This window comes from Pristiophorus japonicus, chromosome 3, assembly GCF_044704955.1.
Source record: "Pristiophorus japonicus isolate sPriJap1 chromosome 3, sPriJap1.hap1, whole genome shotgun sequence".
Classification (NCBI taxonomy): domain Eukaryota; kingdom Metazoa; phylum Chordata; class Chondrichthyes; family Pristiophoridae; genus Pristiophorus; species Pristiophorus japonicus.
Window position 1 is genome coordinate 275133031 of NC_091979.1, and position 25920 is coordinate 275158950.

Here is a 25920-nt window from a genome sequence, read left to right on the forward strand (position 1 = left end):
GGAGGGGTTGAGAGAGATGGTGGAGAGATAGAACTTGGTATTGTTAGCGTACATGTGGAACCTGACCCACGTCTTTGGATGTAACACATCTTTAGTAGGCTTCAATAGTTCAGAATAATACCAAATATTTACATCTCATCATTACATGTTTTTAAATTCTCATCTAGTTTTTCATCTGTCACCAGTTGATACTTTGCTAAACTGGCATCATTCAACTTGGCTATTTGACCATGGAGAAGGATGGGGCAAATACAGTCCTCATCAAATCTCTTGCGCTCATAGTCTTCCAGCAGAGATCATTGGAAAGCAATCGGAAGTGAGGACTCCGAGAGGCTATCCCTTCCCTTAATCGAGGCCAACATAACTAATTCAGCACAGACCGAATATTGAACCTGATATTTTCCTCTGATCCCTTAACTCAACCACTCACATTGCTCATTATATTTTTATTTTTCTCAATAATGTAGTCCAAAATGTTTTAAACAAAAAGTTGTGCTGCTCCAAAGAACCAGCTGTACTTTAGATTCATTCACGTATACTATGGGGTGATTAAGCTGCCTTTATAAAACTATGTATTGTACAATACATAGACATTTCCTAGAAAGCTTAAGTATTTATAAAAAAAAGGTTAAGTCATTTCTATTTTTTGCTTATATTTTTCAGGCTGGATAGATTAGTGGTTCATTACTTTTGTTTTTGAAAATGGTTGTGTTTCGTGTATCACATTACCAGTTTGACTAATAATTCTGATGATTGGTTAATGTTCCGCATGAATAACTGCATACATCAAAAATCCAAAAGCAATTTTCTCCAGGTCCTTCCTCAGCTAAACCTTTCAGCAACTAAAATGAGTCCATAATCTTTCTCTGATTATGGTCAAACCCTCTTGTTACCTAGCAACACACAATTAAGGAATATGTTTTCAGATCCACTTTGCAATCAGGCCATTATCAGATAAAATTACTAGAGCAACAAATGTCAATCTTATGCAAATGAGTTTGTTGTGCAGATGGAATCTTTTTTACTTTAAAATACAAACGATCTGACGTTAGCAGAATTTAACAAGTCTTCTCACCTCCCCCACCTGTCAAAGACAAAAACAGTCACAAATGAGATAAATGATCATTATTAATAAAACATTAAACAAGAAGAAAAGAACAGAAGTCAAACTATGACCTATAGTGACAGAGATACTATGGAAGTATGTGTGTGTGTGTGTGTGTGTGGGATCGGGGGAGGAAGTGGGATAGGAAACACAAATAATGCTCACGGAAATTCATAAAATAGTGAAAGGTTTAGAATGCAGTATGTGAAATAGAATAAAGAAGAAATTGGCCATATCCAATTATTCATGTGACAAAATCAGTTCATGATTGAAATTATTTCCACCTCACACTCAAAAAAAACAATGCTGCACATACTAACAACTCGCCCTATTCTATTTATGTGTCTGTTTTAACACTTTTAGTGCCTTTTGCAATTTTTCATAATGGCCCAGAATCTGCTGGAGCCGGGCATCTCGAGGGTCCATACCCCATGAAGTAACAGCCCCAACTTCCTGCAGCAAGTTTAATTCGTATTTACGGTGCATATCCAGCTGTCGTTTTTCTGAGGCCAACAGTGGAACGGCGCAAATCATCCAGCAATTTGTGGCAAATCACAACTCAACGGTGTATCTCTTCCTCGGTGCAAATTGCTGGGGTTCTTTTTACACACCAATAACGGCACGTGCTGTGAACTAGCCATTAATTTTCCAGCAGATTTGGGGGCAATGCATTTAAAGTGGACACTACTGCAACAGGCCCCGGTGACCCTGTATTTTTAGTCATTTGTTGGGCGGTTGCTTAGGAGAGGCTTTTAGTTTTATTGCTTCTGAATGGCTGAAGACAAACTGCGGTTTCTTTAAGTTTTGTCAAGATTTTTAGCATTTTCACATGTAGCAGTATTTATTCTGTTATAAAGTGAAGTGGCACACATTCAACAATGTGTAATGTAACCTTGAAAGAACATTTCAAACCAGCAAGATGTGACCTTGCTGCAGCTATTTTCTTTTTAGTATTCATTTATATTATAAGCTTGGCTAATGTGTACATCAGTAGTGAATGCAGTGTACCTGCTGTGATTGTATTAGGATGAAACATTGTGACCAAGATAGAATCGCAGTTGTGGTTTTTCTTGAGCCAATCTGGTGTGTCTTCAGATCATTAGATGTAGCCGTAGGAACATTCAGAATAGGGTGAATTGTTAGTATGTGCAACACTGGTTGTTGCTGTTTTTCATTGAATGTGATGGATGAGTTCTGGTTTGGTGGCATGTCCAACTAGCTTATTACGTATTTAGGTACTTGGCGGATAAATCGTAACCTGTCGTGACAGGATAAGTATCTTTTCAAGGGAGTTCATTAAACAACTCGTAAGTGCCAATGTAATGGTGAGTGGGTTATAGTCAGCTCATGAGTAGAGTGCTGATCACATCATATGGCTGGCAGTGACTCTTCTAGTTTGAAAGCACATTGTGTGTTTCCAACTTTAATGAATTTTAATGAGTATTTCTATAGCGCAAGAAAAACAGTTATGATGTTATTTTGTCAGTATAATTTCAAAGTCATAATATAAATCATCCTGGACTCTGAGGGACTGCCTAAGAAGAAGATAATTTCAAACCACTGGCAATATGATGTTAGATGTCTGCTTATATTTCATCACACATTTGTTGTAAAGAGAGGCTATTTTTTTGAGGCTGGCCAAATATCTCACACATGGTAAAGACGTTTTATCTCTGCTTACTTTGCAGGTAGAAACATTCACCATATCACAAGACTTTTCTATTTTATAATGTTTGTGTGGCACATTTTTAATATTTAGAGTTCAAAGGAAAGATTGATTAGGCTGGGGCTCCTTTCTCTGTCAAAGAGAAAATAAAGAGGAGACTTGCTAGAGATCTTTAAAATAATGAAGGAGTTTGATAGGATGGACGTGGAAAAACTATTTCTGTGGGTGAGCCCAAAACAAGCATAAATATAAGATTGCCACTAACAGATCAAATAAAGAATTTTGGAGCACTTCCTTTACACAGAAAGGAGCAAGAATGTGAAACTCACTGTCACACAGAATGGTTGAAGCAGGTAGCAGTGGCACATTTAAGGGGAGGCTTGATGCATATGTGAAGTCGAAGGGAATAGTGTGATACGGGTGCTGCGATATTTAAAACACTGACGTACTCCAGTTTGAACCTGTTTCTGTGCTGTAGATATGATACAATTCGATGTAATCTGTTAAAACTGCTCTGTGTTGGTACTTTATCGCAATTATTACATATTCTAATGCATATAATCTTTGTCCTTTACGTCTCTATGTTTTTAAGTGTTCCAAGGAGTGCTCAGAAACATTTTTAAATACTTCCTTTAGCATTGCCAACATTAATGAGGTTTTCTCATTGCCTTTGCCCTAAACTATTTGCTCCTGCATTGCAATGTGAGAACATGAGAATCATGCATGATTCATATTCACTTACCAGATCAATTTTCTTATCTCTGGGTCTTATTTCACTCATGCCTCATGCATTCTTTTCAGCACATCTTTCTGTTTGTGTTTCTTATTATATTTGAGGCACTTTTGTCCCCGTTTCATCTCTTTGTAGCTTTAGGTCTCTCTATCACAGCAGTTTCTGTTGTGTAGTTCCCCTCATGACAAATCTCAGCATGCTCATAAACCATAGGATGCTTGTGAGTGCTTGAGGGGAAATATGTTCCTAGCTGTCTCTTTCGATAATAGTTCCTCTATTATTTCATCTGCAGCCATTTGTTTTGTTCCTTTATCCTGCTGCTTTAATAGCTTTGTTTTATTGTCATGTGGTGTTATGCATTTCCAATTTTCCTCAAGTGCCAATCTATATTTAAGAATGCAGATAGACCATTCAGACCCATCTTTTTCAATTGTAGAAGGAATCTTGCTATGTCTATTAAGGAGCAGGTGCTGTGTGTATTTGTTGTTAACTGTTATTAAGTAATTTTGTGGTCATTATGTAGTTTGTCTAGTTCCTTTTGGCTGTGTTTTCTGTGAGGGTATTTTTTCACTCATGTTCTCCAATCTTGCAGAAGTTACTGTTTGAACATGTTTTATTTTATTCATGTCGTCTTGTCTGTTTCTTTGCCTTTTGCCCAGTTTGTCTCCTGCCAGTTTTCTTTCCTTCATTCTTCCCTCTCCGGAAGCCATCGCCTCCTTATGAGTTACATTTCCATGGGTACCAGCCAACCCCAGAAGCTCATTGCAATGCGTACTATTCACCTGTGAGTCTAGACTGTGAATAATGGGAGATTATTCAGTTATGAGGGATAAAATAGCCAAGCCTGAGCTTGTCCTCTCCCAATGTCCACAAACATGAACATCAAGAACAGCATTTATTGTCCATCCCTAATTGCCCTCGAGAAGGTGGCGGTGAGCCGCCTTCTTCAACCGCTGCAGTTCACGTGATGAATGTACTCTCACAGTACTGTCAGGTACGGAGTTCCAGGTTTTTGACCCAGCAACGATTAAAGAACTGTGATATATTTCCAAGTCAGGATGATGTGTGACTTGGAGGGAAACTTGGTGGTGGTGTTCCCATGCGCCTACTGCCCTTGTCTTTCTAAGTGGTAGAGTCGCGGGTTTGGGAGATGCTGTCGAAAAAGCCTTGGCAAGTTGCTGCAGTGCATCTTGTAGATGGTACACACTGCAGCCACGATGTGCTGGTGGTGGAGGGAGTGAATGTTTAAGGTGCTGGATGGAGTGCCGATCAAGCGGGCTGCTTTGCCCTGGATGGTATCAAGCTTCTTGAGTGCTGATGATGCTGCATTTATACAAGCAAGTAGAGAGTATTCAATCACACTCCTGACTTGTGCCTTGTAGATGGTGGAAAGGCTTTGGGGTAGTCAGGAGGTGAGTCACTCGCCGCAGAATACCCAGCCTTTGACCTGCTTTTGTAACCACAGTATTTAAGTGGCTGGTCCAGTTAAGTTTCCAGCCAATGGTGACCCCTAGGATGTTGATGGTGGGGGATTCAACGATGGTAATGGCACTGAATGTCAAGGGAAAGTGGTTAGACTCTCTTTTGTTGGAAATAGTCAATGCCTGGCACTTGTGTGGTGCAAATGTTACTTGCCACTTATCAGCTCAAGCCTGGATGTCATCCAGGTCTTGCTGCATGCAGGCACAGACTGCTTCATTATCGGAGGAACTGCGAATGCAACTGAACACTGTGCAATCATAAGCAAACATCCCCACCTCTGACCTTATGATGGCGTGAAGATCATTGATGAAGCAGCTGAAGATGGCTAGGCCAAGCCACTGCCCTAAGGAAGTCCTGCAGTGATGTCCTGGGGCTGAGATGATTGGCCACCAACAACCACAACCATCTTCCTTTGGGCTAGGTATGATTCCAGCCAGTGGAGAGTTTTCCCCCTGATCCCCACTGACTTCAATTTTACTAGGGCTCTTTGATGCTACACTCAGTCAAATGCTACCTTGATGTAAAGGGCACACCTCAGGAATTCAGTTCTTTTGTCCATTTTTGGACTAAGGCTGTACTGAGATCTGATGCTGGATGGGCCTAGCAGAAGCCAAACTGAGCATCAGTAAGCAGGTTTTTAGTGAGTAAGTGCCACTTGATAGCACTGTTGATGACACCTTCCATCACTTTGCCGCTGTCGGATGGTGCATCCAGTTTTATTCTTGTTGTACTTTTTTGTAGCGGTTTGATACAACTGAGTGGCTTTGAAAGGGTTGACCACACCATCCTTTTCCGACGCCTCTCCACCATCGTCCAGCTGGCCTGGTTCCATTCTGATCTATCCAATCATAGCCAGAGAATCACCTACAATGGCTTCTCTTCCCGTTCCCGCTCCAGTACTGTTACCTCTGGTGTCCCCCAAGGATCGATCCTTGGTCCTTTCCTATTTCTCATCTACATGCTGCCTCTCAGCGACATCATCCAATAGCACAGCATCAGTTTTCACATGTATGCTGATGACACCCAGTTCTACCACACCTCCACCTCTCTTGACCTCTCCAGTATCTTTAAATTATCACACTGCTTGTCCGATATCCAATACTGGACAAGCAGAAATTTCCTCCAATTAAATATTGGGAAGGCTGAAGTCATTATCTCAGGTCCTGCCACAAACTCCGTTCCCTAGCCACCGACTCCATCCCTCTCCCTGGCTGAGGCTGATCCAGAATGTTTGCAAACTTGGTGTCATATGTGACCCCGAGATGAGCTTCCAACCACATATCCGCGCCATTACTAAGATCGCCTGTTTCCACCTCCGTAACATCGCCTGACTCTGGTCCTGCCTCAACACATCTGCTGCTGAAACCCTCATCCATGCCTTTGTTACCTCTAGACTTGACTATTCCAATGCACTCCTGGTTGGCCTCCCATGTTCTACCCTCCGTAAACCTGAGCTCATCCAAAACTCTGCTGCCCGTGTCCTAACTCGCACCAAGTCCCATTCACCCATCACTCTGTGCTCGCTGACCTGCATTGGCTTCCAGTTAAGTAGCACCTCAATTTTAAAATTCTCATCCTTGTTTTCAAATCCCCCCATGGCCTCGCCCCTCCCTATCTCTGTAACCCTCCGAGATATCTGTGCTCTTCCAATTCTGGCCTCTTTAGCATCTCCGATTTTAATCACTGCACCATTGTGCTATATTTTATTTTGTCTTCTGCTATATTATTTTGGTTTTATGTGTGCTGATTACTGTCAAGGATCGGATCAGCTTGGCATCAAAAATGTGACATGGAGTAGTTGGACTCTCCTGATGGCTCACTTGGTAAATACACAGATTGCTCTGATACTAAGCTATACAGCCCACAAATGTCCCCAGTTCAAACCTACTTTATACTGCGTTGGTTTATCTCATCTGTGATAGTGGTAACAATTGATTCCATTATCTCCAGTCTAGAGAGTAAAACCTTACGACATTGGCAGGAAATTGACATTTCTAAATGAAGGTCTGAATCATGAATAAACCATTGATATAATTTTGGCATTAGGTCTGATTTTTATTTTGGAACACAGTGTTGAACACAAATGCAGTTTAGCATCATTGGAAACGAATGTGTTATTTTGTATTTGGTTTTGGGAAGCAGCACTTCCATTTAACCTGCACTGGGGAATACAGGACAATTTAAGTGCTAATTAACAGAGGTTCTTTCTATCTTTGCGGCAAGTTGAATCTCATCACAGTGCACTACTTTGGTGCTGGTAATGATGTTATTGTTCAAATTATTAATAACCAAGCGCCTTCTGAAAATGACAAATGATGTATAGATATGAATCTCAACAACAACTTACATTTATATAGCACCTTTAATATATAAAAACACTTCACAGAGGCGTAATCAGATAAAATTTAATGCCGAGACAAAGAAGCAGAAACTGAGGGGTGATTGCAAGCTTGCCAAATAAGTGAGTTTTAAGAAGGATCTTTAGGGAGAAAGATGGAGAGGTACAGGGGTTTAGGGATGGAAATTCAGAGTGTCGGGCCTAGAGGACTGAAGGTATGACCATAAATGATGGGGCAAAGAAGCTGGGTCTATATCAAAAGCCCGAGTTAAAGGAACGTAGAGTTCAGAAGGGGTTGTAGGGCTGGAGAAGGTTTCAGAGATCGGGAGGGGCAAAGCCACAGAGGGATTTGAACACAAAGATCAGAATTTTAAAGTTGGTGGTTTGGAGGATTGGGAGCCAATGTAGGTCAGCGAGTACAGGAATGATGGGTGAATGGGACTTGGTGCAGGACAGGATATGGGCCCAGTGTCAATCTTTGTTTGATTATGCTCCTGTGAAATACCTTGGGATGTTTTCCTAGATTAAAGGCGCCATATAAATGCAAGTTATTGTTGCTAAGCCCATTATCAGGAAGAGCATAATTAAACAATACCATCAACACTGTGACATTTTGAGAAGCTATATTATTTTGGACCAGTTAAGTGCATAACAGACTGTTAGTTAAAATTAAAGCTCATGGAATTGAAGGCAAATTGTTGACCTGGTTAGGATTTTAGTTAGGTAGTAGAAGGTAGAAAGTAGGGATAATGGGTATGTACTTGAATTGGAAGAAAATGACTAGTGGTGTCCCACAAGGATCTGTGCTGGGGCCTCAACTATTCACTGTATTTATTAATGGCTTAGACAACACAATAGAGAGCCATATATCCAAGTCCGCCGATGACACAAAGGGCCCAAGTTTCCACATGATTTGCGCCTGATTTTTAGGAGCAACTGGTGGAGAACGGACTATCTTAGAAATCGCAATTCTCCACATTTTTTTTTCTGCAGTTCTAGTCAGGTAGAACAGTTCTACTTTGGAACAGAATTTTTTCTTCAAAAGGGGGCGTGTCCGGCCACTGACGCCTGATTTCAAAGTTTCCACAGTGAAAATGTACTCCAAACTAAAGTAGAATGGAGCCAGTGAAGATTTTTGTAGAACTGAAAAAACCTGTTCTACACATTAAAAAATCAGGCGCAGGTTACAAATTAGGTGTCCAGAACGCGGTGGGGGGTGGGGGGGGAAGGGAACTCATTAAATTCTACAATAAATCCTTATTTATACTTCTACAAATATTATACAAATAAATCCAACCTGAATAAACATTTATAAGCCAAGAAAAGATTAAATAAACCATCTTCCTACCTGTGTGAAAGTGCTTCAGCCAGGGAGAATTCTGCAGCCGTTCGTGCCGCTGAGCGGGAGGGAGGGGGGGGGGAGAAAGCCGTTCGTGCCGCTGAGCGGGGGAGGAGGGAGGGGGAGAGAGAGAGGGGGAGGGAGGGAGAGAGAGAGAGGGGAAGGGAGGGAGAGAGAGAGAGGGGGAGGGAGGGAGAGAGAGAGAGGGGGAGAGAGGGGGAAGGAGGGAGAGAGAGAGAGAGGGGGAAGGAGGGAGAGAGAGCGAGAGAGGGGGAGGGAGGGAGAGAGAGAGGGGGGGGAGGGAGAGAGAGAGGGGGGGGGAGGGAGAGAGGTCAGTTCGGATCGGATCCAGTCCGGGAGCGGGAGTCGGGTCCAGTGGGGGGGGGGGGGGGGGGGAAGCGCGGGTCGGGTTGGGTCCAGTCGGGGGGCGGGGGGGGGGCGGGTTGGGTCAGTCGGGGGGGGGGGAGCGGGTGTCGGGTCGGGGCGGGGGGGAGCGGGTGTCGGGTCTGGTCGGCGGGGGGGGGGGGGGGGGGGGGGGCGGGGTTGGGTCAGTCGGGGGGGGAGCGGGTGTCGGGTCTGGTCGGTGGGGGGGGGGGCGGGGTCGGGTCTGGTCCGGATGCAGGGGGGAGCGGGTGTCGGGTCTGGTCGGCGGGGGGGGGGGGGGGTTGGGTCAGTCGGGGGGGGAGCGGGTGTCGGGTCTGGTCGGCGGGGGGGGGGGGGGGGGGGGGCGGGGTTGGGTCAGTCGGGGGGGAGCGGGTGTCGGGTCTGGTCGGTGGGGGGGGGGCGGGGTCGGGTCTGGTCCGGATGCAGGGGGGAGCGGGTGTCGGGTCTGGTTGGCGGGGGGGGGGGGTTGGGTCAGTCGGGGGGGGAGCGGGTGTCGGGTCTGGTCGGTGGGGGGGGGGGGTCGGGGTCGGGTCTGGTCCGGATGCAGGGGGGAGCGGGTGTCGGGTCTGGTCGGCGGGGGGGGGGGGGGGGGGGGGTTTGGGTCAGTCGGGGGGGAGCGGGTGTCGGGTCTGGTCGGTGGGGGGGGGGGGGGGGGGGGGGGGGGTCGGGTTGGGTCCAGTCGGGGGGGGGGGGGGGTTGGGTCAGTCGGGGGGGGAGCGGGTGTCGGGTCTGGTCGGTGGGGGGGGGGGTCGGGGTCGGGTCTGGTCCGGATGCAGGGGGGAGCGGGTGTCGGGTCTGGTCGGCGGGGGGGGGGGGGGGGGGGGGGGGCGGGGTTGGGTCAGTCGGGGGGAGCGGGTGTCGGGTCTGGTCGGTGGGGGGGGGGGGTCGGGTTGGGTCCAGTCGGGGGGGGGGGGGGGGGGGGTTGGGTCAGTCGGGGGGGGAGCGGGTGTCGGGTCTGGTCGGTGGGGGGGGGGGGGGCGGGGTCGGGTCTGGTCCGGATGCAGGGGGGAGCGGGTGTCGGGTTGGGTCTGGTCTGGTCCGGAGGCGGGGGGGGGGGGGGGGGGAGCGGGTGTCGGGTCTGGTCGGTGGGGGGGGGGGGTCGGGTTGGGTCCAGTCGGGGGGGGGGGGTTGGGTCAGTCGGGGGGGAGCGGGTGTCGGGTCTGGTCGGTGGGGGGGGAGCGGGTGTCGGGTCTGGTCCGGAGGCAGGGCGGGGAGCGGGTGTCGGGTCTGGTTGGGGGAGGAAGCAGGAGCTGGCCGTGGGAGGAGCCTTATTCACGCAGCCCCAGTGAGGCGATTGGGCCAGGGCTAGGGGCTGCGTGCTTCGGGCCCCTCCCACACAGTTCGGCGCCTGGAGCTACTGTACTTGTGTGCCCACTGTAGCGCGCATGTGCAGAGGTCCCGGCACTGTTTTCAGCGCAGGGACCTGGCTCCGCCCCCCCACAGCTCGTGCTGGCTGCGCCGAGGGCCAGAGGACCTACAGGTAGGTGGAGAATACCGAGGATTTTTTTAGGCGCCGTTTTAGGCGCGAAAAACGGGCGCCCAGCTCGGAGGGGCGCCCGTTTTTTTTCTTGTGGAAACTTGGGCCCATAGATTGGTGGCACAGTAAGTAATGTAGACTGGAGCAAAAAACTACAAAGAGACAGTGATAGATTAAGTGAGTAGGCAAAACTGTGGCAGATGGATTTCAACGCAGGTAAGTGTGAGATCATCCATTTTGGATCAAAAAAGGATAGCCCTAGTATTTTTTTAAATGGTGAAAAGCTAGGAACAATGGAAGTCCAAAGAGATTTAGGAGTGCATAGACATAGATCACTAAAATGTAGTGCTCAGATATGAAAAATAATCAAAAAGACTAATAGAATGTTAGCCTTTAAATCTAGAGGGTCAGACTATAAAGGAGAGGAAGTTTTCCTACAACTATACAAAGGCCTGGTTAGACCAAATCTGGAGTACTGTGCACAGTTCTGGGCACATACCTTAGAAACGATATATTGGCCTTGGTAGGAGTACAGTGCAGATTCATCAGAATGTCACCAGTGCTCCAAGGGTTAAATTATGAGGAGAGATTACATAAACTAGGCTTGCATATCCTGGGATATAGAAGGTTAAGGTTAAAACCAGAAAATAAAGGAGCTTCACTCCAACATAATTTTATTTTTCTCTGAAACATATCCAAGATAAACCAATTTGCAATAGAATCAATGAGTCAAAGGGCCGTAAATTGCGGCCTCTCCGGGTGTGTACGATATGTACCCAAAGAGGCGATCTATCGGATCGTGCGCCTCCCCGGGAGAAGGGCCTTCGCCGGTGGAGATTTGGGCAACTCTTGCCCAGCAAATGTCCTTCAAACTTTTATGCCTGGTAAAAGCAGCCGTAAGGAAAGAGTTTTAAAAGATAGAAAAAATAAATTGTATTACTTATTTTTAGATTAAAACCATGCCCATGAATGGCCTATTCCTGCACCTATTTTCTATGTTTCTATGGGCTCATGTTTCGGTCTGAGTTGCTCCTATTTTTTTGGAGCAACTAGTTTAGAATGGAGCATCTTAGAAATTGCAATTCTCAGCATTTAGTTTGCTCCAGTTCTAGTGAGTTAGAATAGTTCCATTTTAGAACAGATTGTTTTTTTCAAAAGGGGACGTGTCCAGCCACTTACACCTGTTTTGCAAGTTTAGGCAGCGAAAACTTACTCCAAACTAACTTAGAATGGAGTAAGTGTAGATTTTTGTGCGCTCAGAAAAACCTTGCCTACACTTAGAAAATCAGGCGTAGGGAACAAGAGATGGGGAGTGGGGGGGGGGGGGGAGGGATGTTTACAAACATTAAACACTTCACTTTTACAAATAAAGAGCCATCATCAATAATAAATGATAAATAAATCAACCAATAAATCAATCAAAAAAAATCAATCAATAAATAAAAAATTAAGTTTCTACTCACCGACTGCGTGCTGGGACAGCAGCACCCCACCCACCCCCCCCAAGTGTCTCTCTCTTTGCCTCGGTCAGTGTCTCTCTCTGTTTCTGGCAGTGAGGGGAGAGGGGGCGGTGGGGGGAAGAGAGGGGGGGGGGAAAGAGAGGGGGTGGTGGGGGGGGGAGAGAGAGGGGGGAGGGGGGGAGAGAGAGGGGGGAGGGGGGGAGAGAGAGGGGGAGACAGAGGAGGGAGGGGAGAGGAGGGGAGGAAGGGGAGAGGAGGGAGAGGGAGAGGGGAGGGGTAGGGAGCAGAGAGGGGAGAGGGAGGGGGGCTGAACGGGGGTGTGGGAGGGAGGAGGGTTGAACTGGGGGGCTGAATGGAGGGGGAAGGGAAGGGGGCTGACAGGGGGAGGGGGGGAGGGAAGAAGAGGGCTGAAAGGGGGGGAGGGAAGAAGAGGGCTGAACGGGGGGGGAGCGGGAGCGGGACAGGAGGGAGGGAGGCCCGAGTCCGATCTTTTCCGCCCCGGTGAGTCCATTCGGCCAGGGCTAGGGGCGGCGTGCTTCGGGCCCCTCCCACGCAGCCTCGGGGGCCTGGAGCTACTGCACATGTGCGCACACTCTAGCGCGCATGTACCGAGGTCCTGGCACTGTTTTCAGCAGAAGGACCTGGCTCCGCTCCCCATGTATTCTGCTGCGCTGCGCCAAGGGCCTGGATCGACCAGACGGAGGGGAGAATACCAAGGTAAATAACAGGCACCGTTTCTGTTCTAAAAAGTCGGCGCACCACAAAGAGATGTGCCGTTCTAACCCTGGGGCAAATTTGGGCCCTATGTTTCTATGTTTATGTTTAACATTATTAAAGCATTTTAAAAATTCAAAAAAATAATTTTTTTTTATAAAACATTAAATTTAATTTAATTTCTATTACTTTTTAAAAACGTGGTGTTCTTTTTATTATGCGCGCGTTTTTTTGTTTTTAGAGTTATTCTCATTGATAGTAATGGGAATACTACATTGTGATTAGTGGGCCAGGCCCATGTGATCCCAGGAAGTGCTTACCCTCCTGGGATGCTTGGGCCTCTGCGCTGGGCTGTGCATCTAGGCCTTGGAGCCTAAGTGTTCGTTCCTCCAGGACTATCAGTTAAGTTTGTCCAAAAAAATTTGGTCGAAAGCCTCCAACTGCAATTTTTGGCCCAAAGAAAATAGAAGATTAAGGGGTGATCTAATTGAGGTATTTAAGATGATTAAAGGATTTGATAGGGTAGATGAAGAAAAACTATTGCCTCTGATTCAGGTGTCCAAAATAACCTTAAAATTAGAGCTAGGCCATTCAGGGATGATGTCAGGAAACATTTCTTCACACAAAGGGTGGTGGAAATCTGGAACTCTCAAAAAGCTGTTGCGCCTAAGTCAATTGAAAAATTCAAAACTGAGACAGATTTTTGTTAGGTAAGGGTATTAAGGGATATGGAGCAAAAGCAGGCAAATGGAGTGGAGGTACAGATCAGCCATGATCTAATTAAATGGCAGAACTGCCTCAAGGGACTAAATGGCCTACTCCTGTTCCTATGTTCCTTCCTGGGCCCTTGGTGGCACTGACCATTTACTGCACTTTTGTGCAAATTCTGATTAAGTTGTCTAATATGGGGCAATTGTTACTTTTGATGGCTGTGATAAGGAGGACAATAAAATGTGCACACCCACAAGGAGTTTCTGTCAATGGACAGGAAATGATCATTATGTTATCAGATCAAAAATAAACAGATCGATGGGGGGAGGGGGGGTAAGGCAAAACTGAGTACTTGAAGCAGCCAGAAAGTGAGATTAAGAAAATGGCAATAATCAGAGTCTCTATTCTAGAATTCTTTCTTTTCCATTGCTGTACGAATAAACAGCAAGTTCCTAATGTTTAAGTAGATACTTAGCTCTACTTTTGAGGACTTTGGAATCTCTCTCATACACCAGAATTATGAGCTCAATACTATTCAGTTTTCCAATTCATCAGGAAGCTGAGAGAAAACACCCTCAAAACAAAGGCTTGACCTTCCTAGGAAACTTTTTCTAGTTTATTCTATTATGAAGTTTCATAAATCACATAATAAAAGCTTCAGATAATTTTTCTAAAACATTTTGGCTCTTTAAAGCCACCACCCTTCAGATAAGAGGATTTGCTCAATTGCTGGTAGCAGGTGATTTCCGAGCATATACGGTTTGTGTATTCACGGTCACTCCCAACCAGTTTGATTTTTAAATTGATAGGAACCCTAGGACAAATAATTCAAATGATGCAACTTGCCAGGAACATTCAGTACTCAAAGGGGTCAACTATTACAGAATTCAACTCGGGAGTTAGCTAGAAAGATTTTGTGAATCTACAATAAAACAAAATGAACTACTGAACACACAATAATGAACTCTGACAGCAGGTAGAACACCGCTGTTTTAAATTACTCATGCGCCTTAAGGAAGATGCACACTCCAAATAAGCCTCTAGGCAAAAAGGAGGTTTTTGAGGAGAGAGAAGGGAGATTTTATCTTTGCAAGACATACTGGAGTCAACTTTAACCCGAACTGTCCAACGGAAACTGGGAGGTTAAACTGGCAGTTAAAAATCAACCGGGTGACTTACCTGTCAGCCAGGCCACCCAATATTGCAGCAGCCTAGCTGCCCCAGGGCATTAGTTTTCCACCTGCAGCTCGCTGGCCAAATGCTAAAGTAAGCCGGGCCTCTCACCAAGACTATCGGGCAGGTGGCGGGTGTGCTCTGCCTGCAGGCCGCCTTAAGCCTCCACCGGGGGAAAATTTAACCTCACTGGCCACTATTTGACCAATTAAATCATACAGTCTTCAACGGCAAGAGATCTTGGATACTTATTCATGGCAGTGTTCAAAGATTGACTGTATTGGAATCATCGATACACTGTATTCTACCAATGGAGAGGGGAGCCAGTGGCAGCAGTAATCACTATTCATAAATATAATGGACTTCACGTATTACGTAATGAATGTTTTAGCTTTCAAACACAGATTGATTTTTTGACTTAAGCTGAAATGATTACTCAGAGTATATTTACAGAGAGCAACTGAGGAAGTAGCCCATAAACTGACTCTTCCGACCACACCATATTCCACTGGGGTGGTAGGTTGGAAAGTTCTCTTATAAACATATAACATCATGTGGAAACATTATTTAACAGCTTGCATGCACTGCTAAAGCTGCTCTTAAAATTAAAAAAATCTTAGTGGATTATCTTCCAGCTTTCAGAGATGGTTGACTTTGTTTAACCTCCCCAGTCAGTTTCACAGTCTTTCTACTCTACTCTTGGGCTTTCTCATTTTACTTATTTCCTCCCTTGGATCTAACAGCAGCAAGGAACTCCTTGTAAGGAAGGTCTTGGCTCACCATCAAATTTAATAGTCTGCCATTTTTGTTCGCCCTGAACCAGGTAACAGCCCATATCTTCGAACAGTTCAATCTGTCATGTCCACCCTGTATATTGTAACAGCTTAGCCCAGCATGGTCAGGCTATGTAATGACTTATGCTTGTAGTGAAGGTCTTCCAATCATATCATATATGAGAATGTTGAGTCTGAATATTTGACTGGATACTCTGGTCTAACGTGTCAAATCAAATAACTAGATGTTCTGACAACTGCTACCTGGTTATGCTCCTTAGGTATAGAAGTTCATGTCTACTCACTAAAAAGACTGACACACAACTGCTCTAATATTGAACCTTTCTTACTTCTCCAATAATTCTCAGAATGCTAAATGATATAGAAAAGAGTTATTAATAATTACAGGAAAAGGTTAGATAAATCTCTCTGTATCCCATTTAAAATGATTACTTTGAATTTGTAATGAAGTGATGTATATTTATAACTTCAACACCTAGTATTTTATCAAATTGTAGAATACGCCCCAAAATAATAAAAGGGAAGAGGACCTTTTTCATTACCAAAACATATTGAGAATTAGTTATTGCTAGGAATGACTACGATGGGAGTAACCATTTTTCAGCCCGAGATAAATTACCATGGATGTATTCACTAAATGATTCCCAGACAGCTATGGCCCTTCTTTTTCATGAAATGCAATATTTGGAGATTCTTGCTGACACTTCTATGCACATTTCCAAGATTAAAACAGAGCCATCATCAAGTTTTAGCTCTGTGAGCTCGTAGTTGCAAAGACCTAAATCCTATGCTATATGTATTCAACAGACACATGCAAAATGTTCAAGGCATATTTTTGGCCAATCAGCCCTTGACATTAGATGACAATTTATTTTAGGTAATGGTTTTCCTAGATCAATGCAACTTATTATCTATGTATAATGGGCTGGACATCTGCAGTCATAGGACTGCATGCTCCCATGCTTTTCTGTCCTCAATCCCATACAAGGACATTGGAGACTAGAACGCCTAGCATTCTGTTGAAATATTTCCTGACTGCCATCCTTTTCAGTCCTCAATCCTGAGATGCCCTATACCCTGTGGATTTTCCTGTTGATGAGAGCTGTCCAGTTATTTGTTACTATGGTTAATGACTGCTACTGATTTGCTTAGAAATGAAGTGTTAAAATAGTGCTTACAAAATTTTAAAAATGGAAAAGTTAGTAAATATCCTTGGATTACATCCTTGAAATCATTTCCGGCCTCTGAATAATACAATTTCCAGTTGTGCTATCTACAATAATGTAAATGATCAAAGTTTGGGGTTTGTTGCAACTGTCAGTATCACCAGCAACTGTCAGTTTACTTACTGCATAATATTCATATGAAAGGATCAAGTATTTTAATTAAATCACTTCATAATTACCAAGATATAATCTGCACTTGCTGACCAGGAAATTGTGTAATACAGTAACTTAAACATTGCATATTTGATAGCTGTGTAATCAGCTCTAAGGGTGTGGCTGGAAGTACACTCAACCACGGGTAGGATTATTTTGGGAAGCACTTTTATAGAACTAACTGGAATTAATTGTGGGGAATTGAAGCTCAAAAATCTATTAACAATTATCTTGGTATAAAATAGAAGGAAGCATGTTCCATATATTACCAGTATCTGACTCGTGCAGTACTATAAAGTGCTCACAATTGTGTTTGATAGCATTTCCCTATTTGAATTCCAATTCTCTTATTGCTGAATAGAGGACACCATTGGGAGGAATTTGGCAACGTGCTCATCGTGTCATCGTCCACTACTTTTCAGATCTGTGCAATGTCAGGTCTATCAGAGGTAGAAAGGTGCCAATGAACAAGAAAACAAATTCAACAAACTATTTAAAATAGACTCTACCTGTATTATACCAGGGAGTCAAAGATACCAGGTCTTATGCTTTAATTAACTCACCTAGAATCAATTTCCTGTGTAGTATAGGTAACCATACATTATACACTTTACCCTGAAATAATATAAATTTGGTATCCTTATTAACATCTGTTGAAGGTGGCTTCCAAAATATAAATTTGGTATCCTTATTAACATCTGTTGAAGATGGCTTCCAAATGACTGCACACAAAAACTGGAATCGATATGCTAATATCGGCTAGTTTTCTCCATGTGGTGTTTTTAGTGCACTGGTTAACACTTTGGAGTTAAATTCCTGTCTGTGCTATTTTAACAGTTATTAACCCTGGGTTAAAAAAAGGACAGGCAGGAATTTAACATAAGTGCATTAACCAGTGCACTAAATAGTTCATAGGGGGCATTAAACCCGTTACTGTTTCCAGTTGTTGCTAAATGTCCCTATCCATTATTTTTGTAAATATATATTTTTTATAATACATTTTATTCAAAAATATCATTTGAAACACAACTTTCAATCCTTTCCAATCACTGAGTTTTCCAATGGGAGGCTTTATTATACACTGTTTAGCTGTATATACTAATCCTTCCTTTATCTCTTTTCTGATCATTCCACAGTTCTGCAGCATAAGGATCTATAGGTGCAACAAGGAAATCTTATGATAACACAATAAGAGAAGAATAATGATACAATTGGTGTCATACAGCCTCTCTATTGCAAATAATGTCAAGCACCAAATGTAAAGAGGATATTAGTCTTTAGATACTTTAGGGTTGCCATATAGAAAATAAATCTACATTATACAGAAAAATCTCTTGTAATTATGATGACTGCTGATTTCTCCACAGAGTCAACTGCACAATACAATAATATTTTAAATAGAGATCAGGGGCAACCTTCCTTTTTAGCTACCTGGACACAACCAGTTGCATTAACAGGAAGGCAACCAACCTAATGCTATCATGATGTGCATAACATTTCTGATCAACCAAACAGTTCCAGAGAAAGTACTTCAGATAATTGAGAGTTTGGAAATCAGTATACAAAGAGATTTTCAATACATTATGTTTTTGAAAAGTTGTGCATCAAAACAAAAATAATACAATATATATTTATAAAGTGCAAACAATATTTGCAATCAGCCTCTGTGGGACATTATTAGGGGACAAGCACACATATCACACATATAGCTAAAATGTAAAAAATGCATTACTTGGTTCAGGTGATGCCATTGTGGAGACAATGATTGGTGGTCCTGTACGTCTGGTCACTTTCTGGTTTGCAGTATTCGCCAGCTGATAAGCTGAGCTCGTAGGTACCAGTGTAGACTCCATCTGTGCTCCAGGCCTTCGGAGAATCTGAGGACTATTGTGAGGACTATGTAACGGAGAATGAGTTGGGTTGCGCTCCCTCGTCATTAGTTCTATGGGCACAGTATAAGTGGTAGAATAGGCGGTTTTGGGACCTGTGTTTGGAGTAGCCTGTAGTGTATTCATTGCTATTCCGGACTGAGCAGCATAGATAGGCCCTGATCGCAGATTCTGCAGCCCAACTGGGACAGGGCTGCTGTAGCCTGTGAAGCTTGGATAATGGTTCCCTAGTCTTCCAGGCCCAGGTGAACCATAGGTAGCAGTTTCGAGGAGATGTTGGGATGGGGCACTGGATGGCCGACGGTTCATTTCAGCAAGCCTGGGTGACACTGGTTGCAATGCCATTGGTAGCTGCTGAACAGTGGAATTATCCATTGTAGGGACCACTCTTGGCTGGACTCCGTAGTCATTACGCATTAGCTCACTTCTGTGACTGAAGCTGTTTGAACGTGTTCTCATTCGAGCACTGTTACTTTGCAGCTCCTGTCGTAACTGCATGTCTGCTTTGCAACTATGGACAAGACGTAACAGCAACCTCGCCTGACCCAGATTCGAAGCCACAGCCTTAATATCATTTTCTTCTAACATGGCTAGGAAGTTTGTTGAATCGAAACCTTGTTGCAGTAAGGCAGCAATTGTGCTTTCAGATAACCCCTCTGAACGCAATAGTGCCAGAAATTCAGTCTTGTTGTCCTGCCCAGGTATTCCTGCAGGTAGGTGGCCACGAGCTATCATAGTGTTGTCATAACCATCATAAACTGGCTTTGAAATCAAACCATCTCTCTGTGCGTTGTAATCGGACATCATTCTTGCTGTCACTCCTTGTCTAGGAGTGTGGTTTAATGAGCCAGGAGACAGCATTCTATCCAAAGTGTTCTCACACCGAGATCCAATGGCAGGGTCCACAACTAAACATGTTGGAGTAACCTGCCGTGCACCTGTAGAGTCCACTGGTCGACCAGTGGCGTCACTGTACATTTGCTTATTAGTGAGAGATGGTGGCTCAGCTCCGTAACGAGGGAGAGGTGTCTCAGCACCATACCTAGCAGGAGAAGGATCTCGACTACGTATTTTCTGTCCATCGAGAGTCAGCTTACCAGAAGGATCATGGTACAGACGGTTTACCTCAGGAGGGGGAGGAGGCCTCCCGTGTGAGTGGTCCCATGATATTCTCCCTCCTGATATCCCATAATTCTGCGATGATCTGTTAAGCATATGATCCCTATAAAACCGTGCCTCTTCAGACGGCCTAATGGCCAAAGTAGGCTCTGCGTAGTAATCCTGAGGAGGCACTGAGCTGCGCCCAGACATTACAGCCTGCTTTTCGTAGGAATGAGAGCAATCAGGCACAGAACCTTTTCTCACAGGTCTGCAATCATAACGATTAGGATAACCTTGGTCAAACCCGGAGTCTGGATACCTGTAACGTTCGTAATTATGTTCATACCCTCCTGTGAAGTTGTTATCGTGCACTCTGATGCCAGGTGAGTCGTCACAAACAACTTCCCCGCAGTAGGTTAGTGAATTTCTTCTCCTAAGAGGCCTTTGGTATTCGTATACGCTGTCGTTGTCCCAGTTATCTTCGTACCATCCACTAGAGTCCCAGCTCTGAGAGCGGCCAACAGTTGTCTGCTTGCTAGGGACAGGCATTGGAATAAAATGACTTCAGCTTAGTTAAAGAGGCGGGACCTCTGGTTACAAAAACATGAAACAAAGCAGGCTGGTTTCACCTGAGCCCCCACTGGGACTGCAGAACTAAGCAACTGGAGGTTTTCTATTACAAAATACTGCTTGAATTATTTATCCACAGAAACATCAGTAGAATCAAAACACAACGCACCTTGTTACCAATTCTCAGTCCATAACGACCGAATGAAAGGTTCTCTTTGTGTGTCTGCTTGCAGATGGAAAGAGTAGCTTCCTTTAATCCACACATTTATCCTTTCTTGCTTGGGACACTGCTTGTGTGGGCAACTGGTATGGCAGGGCATGGATTAAGTGCTAAATTAAACCAGTAAAGCCTTTGCTCTTTGTGACATCAATCAAGCTCATTCCAAGACTGTACATTACTCATATGCTACAGATACACAATTTTTAATCGAACAACTGAGCAATTTGCTGCCAAATTATTTAAGTGGTCCTTTGCATTTTTAGGAAATGTATTTATAAGTGGAGGGCCTTTGTATTTTCTGGCAAAAGGGGGAGGGGAAATTACGGAGGAAAAAAACCTGACAATTCCTCACTGTCAGCACAATTCAAATCCATCTTGATGAGATACTAATCCAGTGAATACAGCTGGAAACAAATTGCATGCGAGTGGGAATGTTGACAAAACAGAAATTTCAAACTGAATAAGCAAAGGACTGGGACTAAAATGATTCTTTCAGTCGAACTGTGGAAATGTTCCTGTGCCCTATTGGTTTAGTGACGCAGTCATGGTATTTATTGTATACGCAAAGTCAAATTTAGCAACCTAAATCATGCTGAGTGAAGATTCAGTGCACATCATTACTATAAGAAGAAAATCCTCTCATCATCTCACAAAGGAAAATTGCCAGAACGTAATCTGGAATTTGCAGCGTTAAGAGCATAGCAGAGGTCAAAACACTCCAGGAGAAATAGAAAAAGGACGGAATTCAGCTCTGCTAGTGCACAAATGGACACGGTGAGCAATACACTGGCTGGCTAAGTTTATGTAAACTGTAACAAAACAAATACGATTCATTTTTAAACTGAAAATGTCACCTCAAATATTCACCAACTTGCAAATTTGAGGAAATTTGGCTTTCTGTAAATGTTGACTATTTTTATATTCTGTTTACAAAATATTTTGATGTTTTTGTTTTGCCATTAACGACTATCTCTGTTCTAATCTCCCATTGCCAGGCATGATAACTTGGATCAAATCTGACCGCAAAGCAATCCTGCTTCACACCCACTCCCTCAGGACAGTTGTCACTATTTGGTCATCAGACAATAGGCAACGTGGGTTTAAACTCTTGCTAGGTGTACTGTAGATACTAAAAGCCCCTTCCAAGCAGCATGGAGAACAGCACAACTCATGGTAAAATGTGCCAGCGCATTGCCACCATCCTCCTGACAACAACAACAGACATACTCCGATACTTGAAATGTGCTGACAGTGTTGTGTGCATGACAGGCCCTGACAGTTCCATCTCACTCTGCAGGATGGTTATCAGACACATCATCTAAATATTAGAACTGCTTAACAAATGGTTTATTTGTGTATACAAAGGATAATTAAGAGGAACTCTAAAGGTTGAGTAGAATGATCGGCTGGCAACATCAGTGTTGACCCTGGTGTTTCCGGCCTGTAATTTGCTACTAAAGTAAAACACCTAAACCTGGCAACTTCACTGGGTAAGATTGCTTTCCTGATTCACTGTTGATACCAATTTAGTGTTATTAACTATGCAGCACTTGTTAGGAAAATGTTTAACTGTCACAGTGGCGGTCATCAAAATGTTATGTTAGTTAATTTACTTGTAAAGCTTTCACTGATTGCAAAATATTATCTAACATGGGGTAGTATCACGAATAAAATATCCAAGTATAATCTGAAAGAACATGGAACTAATGCTTTGTAAATAAATTTTTTTTTAAATCATAAAGTAATAATTTTACAGTACTATAACATGATAGTACAAATTAAACCTACAAATGTACTGTTTACAAAGATGAAACAATAACACACATTTTAAAACTATTAATTAAGATGTTAAAGGGTGTTTAATCAGTATAGTATTTATTTTCAATTTTACTTTGACTAAAAGCTTTGGTTGACCCGTGGGCAAATACCCAGGACCGACATATTGTAGAAACAACAGTAGCATAAGATCTACTGCTTTACTGAGAAACAGAACTGCTCAAAAAAAATTACAGAATAAATGAGAAGAAGCCAATGCTTTTGACAATGGAGGTGGCCATATATGGTCAAGTAAACATCAAAAATGTGGACAATTATGCAAGATTTAAATTACCATTAGTTATTAATTTGAATAATATACTTACAGCGTTGTTGAATTAAAATGTCTCTTTCCATATCAGCCAGACCGCTAGCTCAATAGCCAGAAACTAATGGAACAGTCAGTATTACTGGCATTTGATCTAGAGTATCTGACTCTGTCTAGTTCTTTTTCCTGGAGTATTGCCACTGATGGAAATTTCTATGATTCTCTGTTGTTGCGATTAAACCCTGCTTATGTACAGTGTCCTAGAGTTTGACAACTACACGGCCAAATAGTAACAAGTCCAAGTGAATCAATGGCTAGAATTGAGGAAAATGTAGATGTATCCTGCAGGATGTAACAATAAGGAAAACAGAGCCACAACTGGCACAGACCAAGATAAACATGCTGACAGAGAATATTATTACTTTAAAAGGAAATACTAGTGGAAATTCAAACAATGGCAAGCAGTTAAGATGTTCTGGTGTAACTAGTTAAAATCCCAGAGTGGGTGAACACTCAAATCTGCTAAATGACAGATATCATCTATTCTCAGCCAGATCAATAGGTGGGACATTTCAACTCAGGAAAAAAAACTGATACCATGGCCGGAATTTTGCTTGTGCTCAGCGGACGGGAGTTAAATGTGAATTGATTGACAGCAGGTCGGGAACCCACAGTCAAATTGCGCACACTTGCCTTACCCAATATCGGGTCTGCCAGTGTTGAGCAGACCCGACAGGCAGTGGCAGGGAGCCGATTTAAATGGTTAGTGGCTTGTTTACAGCCACTTAACAATGGTTTTAACTTACCTTTTGAATTTGACAGCTCGCCCACGGGTCTCACACTGTTGCTAGACCACGTCTGTGAAGTTGAGGCGGAAGGTCAGTGGCCATTTAATCAGCTGATGAATTGACAGTTTCAAATGTCAAGTAAATGTTCCCACCTTACAGAGATATCTTCCCTCAGCCACAAACTCTTCCTCACTGCATTTCCACAGATTCAGAATGCTGCAAGTCTTTACACAAGTCTCCATCCAGTCTGACCTCATTACCTCTCTCACCATAGAGACTGGATGGCCTCTGTCATCTCTACTTCGCCTGCCATCTATTCCATCAGCATGGGTGCCCTTTATAATCTCTCACCTTGGCCCTCAGATTCCCACCACGATCAGCCTCAACACCAGCAACACCAGGCACACTAGCAGCACGAACAACACCACCAACCTTCTCTACAATCAACAGATGATGCACAGGGCACAGGGCATCAGCACCCAACCACATTGCTGCCCGGGAGGCCAGGGATGGTCTCACCATGGCCAGATTTACTTCACTTTACACTGTACACCCTGGCTGCCACATGATGCGCCAGGTTGGCACCACCCCACACCAACAACATAAAGCATCCTTACAATGCCCAAGCCATTCCTTTCATACTCATTGGCATTGCCGGTAGTACCATTATGTCTCACCATTCACTGCAACTCATTAAGCCACTTCCAAAAGTGCACACAAATCTGTCCAAGGACGGAAAATGTTGCAAATAACAATTTCAATGTTTGACAGCACGTTAACAGAAACTTTACATGAACATTGGCTAAAACACCCAAGTGCCTACCTTTGTGTGTTGTTAGTGGGTATGACTGCACTTGGATGAGGGTGAGTGTGAAGGATGACTAGTGAGATGGGGATGTGATAAAGTAGATAGATAGGGATGGGTGGAGGTGCAAGGTAAGTTGGTGTGAGTAAGGATGTGCAGGAGTAGAGTAGAGAAGGCAGAGTGATGGGGATGTGATGAGTGGCACTGCAGGATGAGGTTGAGTGTGGCTTTGTACTAACATTTCGTAATCTACTGAGATAATTGAAAGGTTTGTACCACTGTAGCCTAGTCCTCCTGACGATATCTCTGCTTGTGTCCTCCTGAGGCAATGTGTAACCAGGCTGTGTTGGTATCCTGGGGGGGGGGGGATCTCTTCCGCCCACGGGAAGGGAAAAGGACCTCCCTGCATGCTGTGACTCCCTCCATAAGCATATGCAGGGACTCATGGGAGAGTCTGGGTGCAGCCCTGCACCTCTGTGCAGTGTTTGCAGCACTTTAATACTGTATAACACTAACACAAATGTCAAACTAAATTTGGCCATGGTCCTTTTCAGGAAACCGGCTAATGACGGGTCATGAATGATGTCACCAGACCAGTTTACTTTAATTGGCTGGGAAACTCGCTAGGGGGGTGGGGTTAACAAGCCCAATCAAGAGAAAATGATTTCAGAGGCCGGGATGTAGCCAGCAGCGGGGCTGAGACCTGCCATCAACATCGCTCTCCACGGAGCCGCCAAGGTCAGCAAAATCGCGGCCTATGTTTGCATTCACCCAAAGTGACTGTACTTCTGATTCATGGAACAAAATTATCGTTGCAAGTTGTAGAGGAGACTGCAGTTGATTTGGACACTTTTGCAATTGAAAGGAAAAATGCATGAGGTGAACTGCAGTAATTAATGAATGAAGGGAAAATGGAGAAAATATACAAATTAAATGAGAATGACAGCTGAGCATCCTGTTTAAAAAAGTAAGTGTAATATCATACCTAAACTTGAGACCTTGCGGTTAATAATGAACTTAAAGATCAAGTAGTATATTAGTGTGATTTATTTTCAATTTGTCAATACTTGTTAATGTTAATTTAAAAATGCCCAATAGGAGCATCCACTATATACAGCTGCCTCAGACCCTGTCAAGATAGATCTCAAATATGTGCTGGGAATTTTTGCTGTTCTAATTAATTTGACTGCATTTAACAGTTTTCCAGATGTACGTGCTTGTCTCCCAGGACTTCAACTTCTGTTTTATCGAAACTACCAAACAACCTAAAAAACACAACAATTTCTGTGACCAGAATGCCAACTGATATCATAAAAAAACACACTGCACTGATCAATTATTGCACACGGTACTGAACTGCTGTGGATGGTTTTATAGCATTACAGCTATAAAAATGGACCAAGCCTGCTATATGTTGTATGATAGGAATACTGTCAGTTACAGATTTACCATATTGGTGCACAGATGGACTGCAAAGTAGCCCAGCCCTACATTAAACCAGCACAGAGAGGCAATCAGCAAAACAGCGTATAGAACATAACACATTAGCGGAATGACACACATAGGATCTAAGCATCTGAAAGGGTTCATTCCCTCAGCACTGCCACACACTTCATGATTCTACAAACCCAAACTTAAAAAAAAATCTGAATGCAAGATAAATATTGGGCCAGCTAAAATAAGGGAATACTGCCACTTGAATAAAATCC

At 43.7% G+C, this 25920-nt stretch overlaps 1 protein-coding gene across 6 annotated transcripts in view; it reads right to left on the reverse strand.

Annotated features, from left to right (window-relative positions):
• Window positions 1-25920, reverse strand: part of LOC139260297 (C-terminal-binding protein 2) — a 318546-nt gene that overhangs the window by 142181 nt on the left and 150445 nt on the right. The window contains exon 1 of one of the 6 annotated variants that reach the window (XM_070876740.1): window positions 18488-20294. The exons of the other annotated variants lie outside the window; for them this stretch is intronic. Coding sequence (XP_070732841.1) covers window positions 18488-20294 — 1807 coding nt within the window. Of the gene's footprint in view, window positions 1-18487; window positions 20295-25920 lie in introns of those variants that run through there. 6 annotated transcript variants of the gene reach the window in all.